The 12,586-nt window shown below is 32.9% G+C and overlaps 3 protein-coding genes across 4 annotated transcripts in view; 2 read left to right on the top strand and 1 right to left on the bottom strand.

The window, feature by feature from the left end:
- LOC108722905 (zinc finger protein 91) overlaps nt 1–12,586 on the top strand; it is a 342,323-nt gene that overhangs the window by 136,425 nt on the left and 193,312 nt on the right. The window lies entirely within an intron of this gene.
- LOC108722926 (uncharacterized) lies at nt 5–5,481 on the bottom strand. Of its 2 annotated transcripts, none has more exons than XM_018448315.1 (7): nt 5,367–5,481; nt 4,413–4,633; nt 3,969–4,144; nt 3,338–3,496; nt 2,337–2,679; nt 430–1,477; nt 5–351 (listed from the first exon to the last, which is right to left on the bottom strand). In XM_018448315.1, exons 2-6 carry the CDS (start codon nt 4,603–4,605, stop codon nt 1,332–1,334), a joined length of 1,017 nt encoding a protein of 338 aa, XP_018303817.1. In that variant the 5' UTR covers nt 4,606–4,633; nt 5,367–5,481; the 3' UTR covers nt 5–351; nt 430–1,331. The 2 variants fall into 2 exon arrangements, with proteins under 2 accessions (XP_018303817.1, XP_018303816.1); XM_018448314.1 differs by having other exon boundaries at nt 5–316; nt 5,367–5,462.
- Nucleotides 6,494–9,646, top strand: Mfap1 (Microfibril-associated protein 1). Its single transcript, XM_018448287.1, has 3 exons — nt 6,494–6,731; nt 7,409–8,687; nt 8,974–9,646. Exons 1-2 carry the CDS (start codon nt 6,635–6,637, stop codon nt 8,680–8,682), a joined length of 1,371 nt encoding a protein of 456 aa, XP_018303789.1. The 5' UTR covers nt 6,494–6,634; the 3' UTR covers nt 8,683–8,687; nt 8,974–9,646.

Raw genomic sequence — 12,586 nt, 5'->3', positions numbered from 1 at the left:
ACAAAATATATTTGCATCTAGAGAGTGGTTGCACACCGCAAGTGATTTATGCCATCAATCAATAATTAATGAGAGAAGTCAATTTATTGTAGATCTCCACATATCTTCGTTCCATTTGTTATATTTTTTGAAAATAATGTGGTGTGCCATGTGTGTATAAATGAACTCGTGCAATCCAACACCTTTGTAATTGCCGCACAATACGCGGTTTTATAGTTTCTTAAATTCTTCATATCACATGTTTTAGAATTGTCTTTACGATGCACAAAGTTCTTTATTTGAAGTCCTCGTACAAACACGAACATTATCTAGCCATCTGCAGAAACATATAATGATCTTTTGAAGAAGATTCTAAAATAAAAAGAAATACACTCACACATAATGAACCGGTCCCTTTAAAACGTTTACTTCAAATGAAATCAAACTTACCCCGTCGTGTTACTTGAAATGTTATTTGATACATGATATATGTATGGATTTTTATGGAAGAAAAACAGTAGAAAATTTTGCGAAAATACTTTTTCCACGCAAAAATTGTCCATTAAAAAATGGAATTGACACCCTTAATTTGACCGATGGCTAGAACTGATTGATTGGTAGGATTTCCCGCGCGCGAACGATGTGTCCATAATTACAAAACACTATCTATTAGGTGGACAAACCGAACTAGTAGCCGATCGAACGACTGAATATGTTAGCGCTAGTATGACATCCGCGTACAACTCCCTCCCACGATCTCGAGGTATTACCTGGTGGTAGCAGTGACAGACACTAGTGGGGAGACCTACATTCGCAGGACTAGGGCAAAGAAAGTGGGACGAAACGGCGGAATACGGGTAATAACTGCAAGTTTACAAAATCCTAACTTGGAAAAAAAAAAGCAAAGTGGCATTTTATCGGATTACCCCACATCATAAACAAACAATTCGTTAAAAGACATTTGACATTTATAAAAACAATATATTTTGCATAAAAGTCTAAAAAAATGACACGAACAAGACACAATAGTGTCTGAAAAAGCGACAGCGTCTTAAAAATGAAAATCATAAAAAATGTATCTTGCTTATATGTTACGTAAATATATGCTGTTTGCAAATTTTTTGCGGTCGAGATAGCATCTCTATAGAAGCATTTTTATTGTACGCAATGACGATGCGAATAACGTATTCCCACATTTTATAGAAAGGCATTGCAAATCTCTAAATTTCACTCGTGACTCATAATGGAATCGTTATGCAATGTAGAGATGTTACGCGCTTTCATTGACATTTCGAAAAGGATGCTAATAAGACCGATGTTTCTCTATAATTTTACTCTATAAACGATGTTGTTTAACAGTGGCCTTGTCTTAGAGAGTGGCACGAGGGATTCGATTTATTCGTAGCACTCGCTGGATATTGAACCCCACTCGTGCTCAACGTAATGCTTACGGGAGTCGCATTAGACAGCTGCAATCTGACTGGACACTGTCTATATCCTGTAATAAAAAATGAAAAAACATTATAGTCGTGCCGTATATGAATGTAACGCATCGGTAATTTCAATAATACACGTAGACTTTGGTGATAGATTATAGAATGAAAATAGAAATGATATGTTATCATAGCTCAAGTACAAGATAGTTTGCAAAATCAAGTAATTTATACAAGTAGGTACAGATTCTGATTCGGTTCTTGGAGTGAATTCTAATTGAGTTTTACATGTTACGACAAGAACCTTCTTTTTTTTATGTTTCTTGTTTTTATGTTACGCGCGATAAGGAAGTTTTTTTTTATATTTCTTATCTCAAATTACTCAATACTGCATTTATATAATTCATTCATATAATTCATTAATTATAATAAACAGAAAATAAACAGAAAGGAATATTTGTTATCATGATATATTGTTATCATGATGCGAGGTGATTTGTATAAAATGTAATTCCTTTTATGTCGCAATTCAATTTCCGGAATGAATCGTGGTCGACTTTCACATTTCACACATTTTTTAAATGATGAGAAATCGACTTTTCCGAGCTAGTATCTTTCGCTTTCCAGCTGTTGTATATACTTAATTTGTATAATCATTCGATTAACATATATTATATTTATCAATAACAGCTAAAGGACAAAGCGATTACTCGTGAATTGCTAGACATATGCGATTGTACCAAGTACAAGAAATATATTTAAATGCATAGCAAGAGGTATACATTTTTAATACAATTAAATTATACACATGAAAAATATTGCTTTGTTCGTTATCTTTTCATCATATATATAATGGATATTAGCGAGAAATTGATAAGAGATGAGCAAGAGGAGAGATGATCCTCTAGAAAAAAAAGGATTTACCGGCGTGGTGGGGCCCGGAGCAATGGCAACATATAGGGTTATTCCGCGGCCTCGGGCAAAATTCAACGCTGTGTGGTTCGCCGCAGCGAACGCAGCGTGGCAAATGTCGGCAATTAGCGGCCACATGCCAGAAACCCTGACATCGGTAGCATTGCAATACGCTGTCCGCCGTTTGCGATATATTTTCTTGATACGCTTGTGGAATATTATTTCCATCGTTCGCGTATCGTGAGGGTATACCGCCGCCTCGCCACCAGCGTTCTGGAACAGCATTGAAACGAGCCACTTCGAAAAAGTCTAGACCTTGACGTAATAAGGCTTCGTAATGACCCGCATCAAAAACCTGGGAGACAAAAGATCAATAAATATTTTTCACTTTTTATTAAAGTTATAATATATTTATGTATTACATATAATATGTTATATTTGTACATTTTTTGTTCATCATCATACTTATATCAACGGTTATATATGGCCGACTTTGTTTCGATCTTTATCTTAATCTTGGCGAAAATAAAAATTAAAGTGTAAGTTGAATGTAAGGGAAAAGTGACAGAAGCGTAAATAAAAAGCTTCTATTAGGAAAATTGAGATAATATAAAAGAGGCGTTTACACTTCTGTCGCTCTTTCCTTTTTTTTACATTTCAATTATCGATTTTTATTTTCATCAGGAAACATTCATCTTTTTATTGCAAATACTGTCGACTGCTAATAAGGTTTTTCGAAAGTTGACTTACAAAACCAGTTGTATATCGTAGATGTTCTATAGAACTTCTTTAGAACTGGTTTAGAATTGCATAGTATTATACTTTTATATGAATTTAAATAATGATACGATATGCGCATCTTAACTGACATGTACATTTTAATTTTAGCCTTGATGTTCGACAAAAAACATTCCTATTGTTTTAAATTATTATTTCTTTGCCCACATAATAGAAATGATAAGGTGTTATCACAGTAGATTAATTTTAAAATAGAAAATAAGCATTCTCCATACCTCTACTCGAACGAATTGTCGAGAACGTTCGACATTTCCTGCGATAATTCCTTGCCTAGCCAAAGCTGAATTTACATCCTGCAGCGGTATAGCCCATGGCACGTCTCTCAGAAGCACGGCTTGGTGATATCGAGAATCTCTTGCCGAAAATCGTGCTACCTGATGAAAGTAAATTAGTAAAATATATCAATCAAAAGATATTTAATTAGCTTTTAGATTTTATTTAAAAGTATTTCAGTAGAAGTATTATTTAGTTCAAGAATTTACGTTTTAACGTAACAATTGGCGTAACAAATATAGTTTCAAAATAATAAAATATTTGGAATATCTCAATAAAAAACACAAAGAAACAATAAAATACACTAGAAGTTTTTATGATATCTCAATTTTTTTATATCTCTAACACACATTTTACAATAAGTCTTTTATTTAAGTTTTAAGTCTTAATCTGTATATAAGAAATTGATCAGTTACAGTTGAATATAAGAAGAATAATCGACTATGATTAGTCAATTTCTTACGGCTTAAGATTTAAAACTTAGGTAATGGCTTATTGTAGAAAGCTTATATATAATGTTGTGTAAAACGCATCGAGTAGAGTCGGTGTAAAATGTGTAAATAAACTTCGTACTTGTACTGGTCCTCCAAACACTCGAGCTAAGTCGCTGCGTTGCAAGAGTTTCTCGGCGTCATTTTCTCGTACGAAAGCAGCAATGAGACCACATGGAGTCTCAGAGACACGCCACGTCGATAGCGGTTCTGAAGCGGCAATAGCTTCTTCGAGATGAGTTCGCAGCAGTTCGCAATCTACTCAAGGAATGAATGATAAAATATCAATTTAAAATTAAAGCGAGATTAATAGAAAATATTAATGTTTACTTATTTGAATATTTTTATGCTATTCAACTGGCATTGTAGGGTGAATATTAAATTTCGATAATTAGATATTATATTGTTTTGTATTACTACTTAAATTGAATTAGTATATGTGTGTATATATATATAAAAATGCGATTATAAATTAAATGGTAGAACACTGTTTTCTTCAGAATGCAGCAAATTATTGCATTATCACCTTGGACTCTGTGACCTTGGTCTTGAAAGCTGCCAGCACGCGAAATGTATAGAGAACACGTAAACTGTGCCTGCTGTTGCATAGCAGGAGCTTCATTACAATGCGATGTCGGATTTAAATCTCTTTCATCTATCTGATGGTTATTGTCTCCGATCTTACTTTGAAATGAAGAGTTTGCTACGGCCTTCTCCATCGTGCATACCAAGTACTCGTGACTGTAACTTAAATTTATACGTACAGACAAAATTAATTTTTTTTGTACACGTTTTCTAATATATGTATACATATAGTGTATCAAAAATATAATCTGTTACAATATTATATGTAATTTATACTCATTCCACCTCGATTATGGACAACAAACAATAAAAAGCAAAATGAGACTTACAATTAGAACAAAAAAGTTTGTTTCTTTTTTGCAAATTAGATATTTACGCAACGTAAAACGAGTAAATATTTATGTAAGTAATAAATATTTTATGCACTAACAACTACGTCCTAATACGATCCTAATATGGAATGATTCAATATACCATAGGTCATTATTGATTGCAATAACGGTTACAAATAACTTATAGTTCTTAGGATCATTATCGAGACGGTCATTACAGGTATATCTTTATACCGACAATTATGTTTGGCCTTTTGTCATCGATATCTCGTGCCACAATTATATTGTATTTTTCTATTTTTTTCTTTTCGTGCACAGTCGTTTCTTTATAGCATTGTAACGTAATTTTTTCGTTGTAGCTATATTTTTAATTTAATGCACCAGAAGAAGGGCATGTGTTTGCTCATTATTCACGATAATCGCCTTGACGCGATTTTGCGTTTGTAATATAGATATATAATATTATGAAATAAGAGTGCGATCGCTGGAGGCTCGGTCGACCGACAGGCTCACTGAGGTGGATGTAGCGAGTTGGATCCTCTCTAGGAATGATATCGATTTACCTTGGACGGCTTGTCTGTCTCCTCGTTAGCGCGATAGAACGCAGCTTGAGTATCGGGAGGATCAAGGAAGAGAACGCGGCCCATGCTGCCAGGCGCCATTCGTCGCGTCTCGCCTTAATCGCCTCGCTTCACGGCGATGATCGGCAACATTTAGCGCCAACGTCACGCCGTCGCTGCTACGTTCTAAATTAGGTGAACCGAAACTGTAACGCATTTCCATTGTACATACATACATATATAATGTTATAATTATAGTGACTCCATAGCACAGCTATAAATTAGGAACTCCAAAGCAGTTCTATAATAATGCCATGTCCGGAAGACATCCTTAGGGGATGCCCTAAAATATCTCTTTGATAAAATGTGCTGCATATGGATCACTTTTATATATAAACGGTTGCAAAATGCGATATAGACTACTTCATGACACTACTTTCTAATATATTATTGTCAAATTTAACCCACACACAGCACAAAACTCTGATTAAGTTTCTATAGTTCATATTAATTGTTGAACTCTCGGGCAGCTTATAAAATTCGATAAAACTCCCTAGGGAATTAAATTCATATTACTGAGCTTCCAGGGAGCTTATAAAATTCGACTAGATATATAATTGCTGTGTTCTAACTTCTTTGAAAAATCTTAATTCGATTTCAAGACAATCCTGAAAATTATTATATTACTATATAAATTATATCAAAGAGAAAGAGAACAGAAAGAATTATTATTTATGCAACGCAGAAAGAAGAGGAGAAAAGTCGTGGAAATAATGTGAGAATAAAATAAATTAAGCGTCTTGCATATAATCGTATCAGACCAGCTATTCTTTAATTTTTGTATAATTCATCTTTCCCTTTTTTTCAACTTGAAGAAAGAAGAATGAAAAATGAACCGTACAAGAAGTTCAAATTAAAAAGAATAATTTTATTACCTCGATATTTTAGCATCAATCCGAAATGTTTATTTTAACAATTTTTGAACGAAGAAACGATTAATCGAAAATCAACTAAAATCGATAACCAAAGTCGATAACATAAATCTTTAATTTTATCGATCGTGGATAACAACACGCTCTCTATCTTCCGACTCAGGTCACTACTGTCATACTTCAGGCAGCCTCAGGGTATTCCGAGTTGCTCCGAGTTCAGCAAAGTTCAGAGCGTTCGTGTTTCTGTTGTCAGTTCGAGAATGATTGTGAAGTAAAAGCCCATTCAAATTGTATTTAGTTTTGATTCCCCGGTAACACGTTTCTCGATACGGCATCAAAATGATGATGGACTATTTTGTGACGAACAATTCCTTAGCACCCGCACCCATGGGAATACAAAGTACCGCGGGTGCTGTGCCCGTGAAGAATGATAAAGGTTAGCTTATGTTTGTCAAAATGAGATTTATTTAACATCCATTTCAGCGAATTTTACAAATATTTTAAGATTAAAGAAAACGATGCATATCCGTTTCTACCAGTATAGATTAATTTTAATTTTAATTCAATTTACTCTTCGTCTTTTTTTTAATTCTTAGAACTAAGAAAAAATGAAAATTCATTGAAACGTGATTACAATTCAACTACTTTGTTGGTAGAAACAGACAGTATTGATAGAATGTAATTTATTATTGATTTCCAACATTGAAAAAAAGCATTTACAAAATAATATATAACTAGCAATTTTGTTTATCAGTCCTGAATCCTGATACTTTCGTGATTTATACATGTTTTATTTTTATTTATTTTAATGCCTATTACAAAGTTGTACATTTATTAAGAAATTCGTAAATTCATGTTTCACAGTTAGATTACAATTATTTGTGTAACAGTGATTAATAAACATATGTAGGATGAAACATTTGGAGATATAGAACAATATATTTATAATAAATACTGAGAAGATATTTGCCCTATTATATAAGAAACGTCTTTATTTTTATCTTATTTTAAGAATATTTAATTTGATTTATTTTTATTTTCATATATAACATTTATGTCATTAGATTTTCTGTATCATATCAGAATTTCTAAAAAACTGTTTTGTGTTTGCAGGAGAGTTGTCTATGAAGAAGGTGAAGGTACATCGTTACGTTTCTGGTAAGCGGCCAGATTATGCAGCAGTAAGTTCAGATGAAGAATCAGAGGACGAAGATTTTCTCGAGAAGCGTGTACAAAAGAGTTACGACGACGACGTTGTCACAGATATTACTTTGCACTCGCATACAAGAGGTAAGGATGAGGATGATCCGCGTTTGCGAAGATTAACGCGCCAACAAAGGGAGGTACCAACCGAGGTACGTGCAGAGAGACACAGACATATTCACGAGCCCGAGCTTATTGAGATCGAGTTAGAAAGAACGCGAGAGAGGATCAAGTTGGAGAGTTCTGATTCATCCGAAGACGAGGAACTATCGGATTCGGAGATAGAGAAACGACGAGAGGCCCTAAAGCAGCGAGTATTGTCCAGGAAGGAAACTGAGGAGGAATTAATACAGGGAGAGGAGGAAGACAGATCAGGAGAAAGCTCAGAAGAGAGCTCGGAATATGAAGAATACACAGACTCCGAGGAGGAGACTGGACCACGATTAAAACCTGTGTTCGTTCGCAAAAAGGATAGAATCACGGTGATGGAAAAAGAGAAAGAGGCGATGCGGCAGAAACAAGCGGAAGTCGAGGCCAAGAAAGCGGCCGAGGAACGAAAGAGGCAAACTCTGAGGATGGTGGAAGAGACGGTGCGAAAAGAGACGCAGATGAGCAATAAAGGTAACACCGAGCAGGAAAGTAAGCTGAACGATGTTTGTACTGATGACGAGAATGACGAAATAGAATACGAAGCTTGGAAGTTGCGCGAGCTTAAAAGGATCAAACGAGATCGTGAAGAGAGGGAGCAGCTTGAGAAGGAACGTCTAGAGATCGAGCGTATTCGTAATATGACTGAGGAGGAACGAAGGCAGGAGGCGCGACTGAATCCTAAGATGATCACTAATAAAGCGGCCAAAGGAAAGTACAAATTCCTGCAAAAATATTATCATCGTGGTGCGTTCTACTTGGACAAGGACGACTCTATATTTAAGCGCGACTTTTCTGGTGCGACTTTAGAGGATCATTTCGACAAGACGATTTTACCAAAGGTCATGCAGGTGAAGAACTTTGGTCGCAGCGGAAGAACCAAATACACTCACTTGGTGGATCAGGACACGACGCAATTTGATTCACCTTGGATATCGGAGACAGCTCAAAATCTCAAATTTCACAATAATCAAGCGGCAGGGATGAAGCAAATATTTGATCGACCTTCCTTGAAAAAGAGGAAAGCTGAGAATTAAATGATGTAAATACTATGTACTGCATTTCCTCATCTTTTTATTTCACTTTTTCATTAATGTAGCAATTACATAAACATTTAGTTGTAACATCGAAATATTTTTTTCATAAATACATATAAACCTTTCAGTATATACTCGACAAATGTATAATTATTGAAAAGATATTTTTATGAGACTTATATTAATGTACAAGAATTTATTTGTATCACATTATTGACTGTTCTATAGATATAATCAATTGTTCGATAGATATAATCAGCATGCATACAAACATATAAATATTAATTGTAGATATTGAAGGTACACGACCATAGACAGAGACTTCCTTATGGAGAGTATGAAGCTTTCCATATCCAGAGTTGTGGGTGTTGAATTCCACACCCAGAATTCGGAGTATTTTAAAAAAATATGTTAATTTTTGACAAATTTAAAAAAATTTTGAGTAATTTGAAAAAAACAATATTTGACCAGGGGGTGTATATATAGAAATATATTTCGCACATACAACAAAAGATAGAATATTTGTGTTATTTTGAAATCCCTTCCCCCTCTCTTCCCCGTTTAGATGATCCCACACAACCCAGAAAAGTCAAAAGTCTCCGGCCCTGTACATAATTTACATTTTTATCGGAAGTAACTGAACGTATTTAGCGTTTCTAAAAGATAAGGTCTGGCTACAGGAAAAATGACGTGAAACATATATGCGTATTTGAAATGTGTTTGGTGTAAATGAAGAGTTTCACTTTGATTGGTATCGCCGTGTGGACATGCTAATCAAAAAGGATATACACAATAGCTAGATTCTTCTAGGAACACTAGAATGTACTAAACTGTAATTAACAGATTTCCATGTATTTACGTACAGTCTTGCTTTCTTACAGTAATTTCACGTACTGCATCATTTTTTCTCATTTTTGTATATTCTTTTCATTGTACTCTTTTTTCTTTACTTATTTTAATGTCCTTAGGCTTTAGGTCTAATTTTTCATTATGTGGTTAAGCTTAACCAGAAAATGAAAAACCAAGCCTTAGAGGTCTTACCCTAGAAATCCTAGAATAGAAATAAACGCTTCTTCTACAAATCTATATTCAATTAAAGAATATGTAAACCAGAGAAATTAGAATAAAATTGCTACGGACAATTTAAAAAATCATCGGAAATCTGAAATATATTAGACATATTCTTATAATACAAATTTCATGCATTTATAACATCAATAGGTTGGCACAAAAAGAAAAGTTTTTGAAGTTAAAAGCAAGATATTAATTGTCATTTACGATTCATACCTATTTTTTACATTTAAAAAGACATTTTTACATTTAAATATTATTTTTCTCTTTGAATAGTTTGGTCCAATATAACTACGTTTGGTTTGGACGCTCACGAGCTTTAAGTGCTTGTAATCATCATTCTGTCTATCGTTCATGAGACATAAAATAAGGATAGAAGTGCTGAAAGCGTTCAAACTGAATGCAGCCCCAATTGCAATAATAATAAAAATCCAGGCAAGAAGGAATAGACACTGAAAATTGTGCGCTAATATGATTAAAATTAATCTACATTATATCGAAATACGAGCTTTCAATTGAGACGAGTCCGATTAAAATCGATATACTCAATCCTGAGATGTTATGATCTCTTACACAAGAAAGATCATTTGCATTATTTTCCAAATTTCACTCACATGTACACACACACGTGCAAAGTCAGTTGGTTCAAAGGGCTTTCACAATGCTTTTTTTTCACAACTATACATATTTAAAATAAAATAAAAAAGCTGAATATTAAATTAGAGCTATATTTATGCAAAGCTATCTACTAATGCAAATATTACATAAAAATGAAAATCGGTGTGAAGCGTATAAGCGCAAGTGTTTAAGTATGTGCAAATGTGTGTGAGCGCACGCGCACGCAAGTGCTCGCTAAGCGTACAAGCTACTGTCGCTTAAGTATCCCTCAAGTCACATCACAGCATTTATAATACATTTAGGATCCTACATAGCATATTAGGCATTACATTAAATTAATTAATGTTTATATAATTTAACTTTAAAGATATTAAGAGAGGCGGAATTACGATTGTTTAAAGGAAGACCATTTCAAAGACAGAAAGAATGAAAGAGGGGGAGTGGAAGATAGAGATAGAGAGAAAATAAATGAATTAAATCAATACAATGTATTGACTCAATATTAAATAAATATAAATTTACAAAATAATTTTTGGGATAATCTGTATTTATTTTTAGATTTAAATTTTATATTATATTTTCAAAAATTTAAAAAAGTGAAAAATCTAAAAAAATCTTTTTAAAAAAAGAAAAAATATATGCAAAGTGTATAAAATGGTATCGAATATTACATTCTTCTTAATTAAAAACGGATTCAAAATAAATGCAATTGGCCAACTTCGTATTCCTTTTTTATTGAGAAAAATGTAGTATTCGATACCTTTTTATGTACTTGGTGTATGTTTTTTTTAAATTAACAAAATTTATAATGTTCAAATTTTATATTCTTTACTAAATCGAAAAACTATATGTTTCGGTTAATTATTTTTTTCTTCTAATTATTTTCAGCGATGAAAAACATCAAAAATTTGTTAATATCTTAAGTTTAAGAAAATTTTTTCAATTAGCGCATGATTTTCTATTACCTGTTGCCCGGGTTTTTATTATTATCGTTTTCCATTATATAGGGAATCTATTACTTTTCGTTTTTTAAATTATGGCTGCATTCCGAAATATACTGATCTTAGCGCGAGATACTTCAGCCGGTGTCTTCTGATAATACTAAAAATATATAGATTACATTATACATATATCCTGTGTATATTTAGTGCTGTCAGTACATTTCAGAATGCATCCTATGTATATAAAGGCCGAACTTAATTAAATAATTAAATTAATTAGGTGTAAAAAAGTTAATATCTATAAATCTAACAAAAATTCAAAATCAATAAAGAAGTTAATCGTTTTGTATAAAAAAATTGGACATATAAAAATATATAAACATACAAATAACTTAAAAATATATATTAGATTTTACATATTGATCTTTATTGATGTTTCTATTAAGATTATTAAAACATTATAAAAATCTTTAGTTCCAACCTGACTTAGGTTCAATTTTTCATTATTTAATTAACTTGTTCTTATTATTTAATTAATTTAAGCTTAATCTGATGTTTCACCCAATGAGTTTCATCCATGACATCATCATAGATGAGATAAAACATCAGATTAAATTTAGTCGAAAGTTAAATAAAAAATGAAAAATCGGACTTTATTAATCACAATTTGACGTTGAACTTTTGCATAGTTAAACATCAAAGTTTCATTGTATTCAGAAAATGGAAAGTTACTTTTTACAAGTGACTAGTTACCGTTACTCGTTACCGAATAAAAAAAAAATTAGTTAATTGTGACTAGTTACCGATTTTCAAACGTAACTCGTTACCGTTATCATTATTTTTCTTACTTACTTTTTTATATAGTTTCAAAATTTCAAAAAAGAACCTTTTTTTATATTTTTCCGGATTTTCTCAATTCCTTTCTTAAGGATAAAAAAAATTCATTGGAAAAATTCATGTGTTCGTAAAATCTGCCATATTCGCTCCTTCCATAAAGAAAATAATTTTAATTTTCTTCCTGCAATTTGAAAAAAAAGTGACTTTTTTAAAACGGTTTTCAACTTTACTCATCAATCACGTGTGAAGAATAATCGAGAAAAATCATTAATTAACCATGCAACACGACGAATGCGCAGCGGCAAGTGCTAAACCTAGTCGTTTGTCAGTCTGCGTAGTCATGCGCGAGTCATGATATTATTAAAGTGACTCTACATGAATAGTAGAACGCAAGTGATTGCGTTCAGCAGACTCAACTGTTGCGGAGCGGATTTGTG

Source organism: Mycetomoellerius zeteki, unplaced genomic scaffold (assembly GCF_001594055.1).
Source record: "Mycetomoellerius zeteki isolate Tzet28-1 unplaced genomic scaffold, Tzet1.0 scaffold221, whole genome shotgun sequence".
In the NCBI taxonomy this organism is placed as follows: Eukaryota; Metazoa; Arthropoda; class Insecta; order Hymenoptera; family Formicidae; genus Mycetomoellerius; species Mycetomoellerius zeteki.
This window is presented reverse-complemented; position numbering and strand designations above follow the sequence as displayed.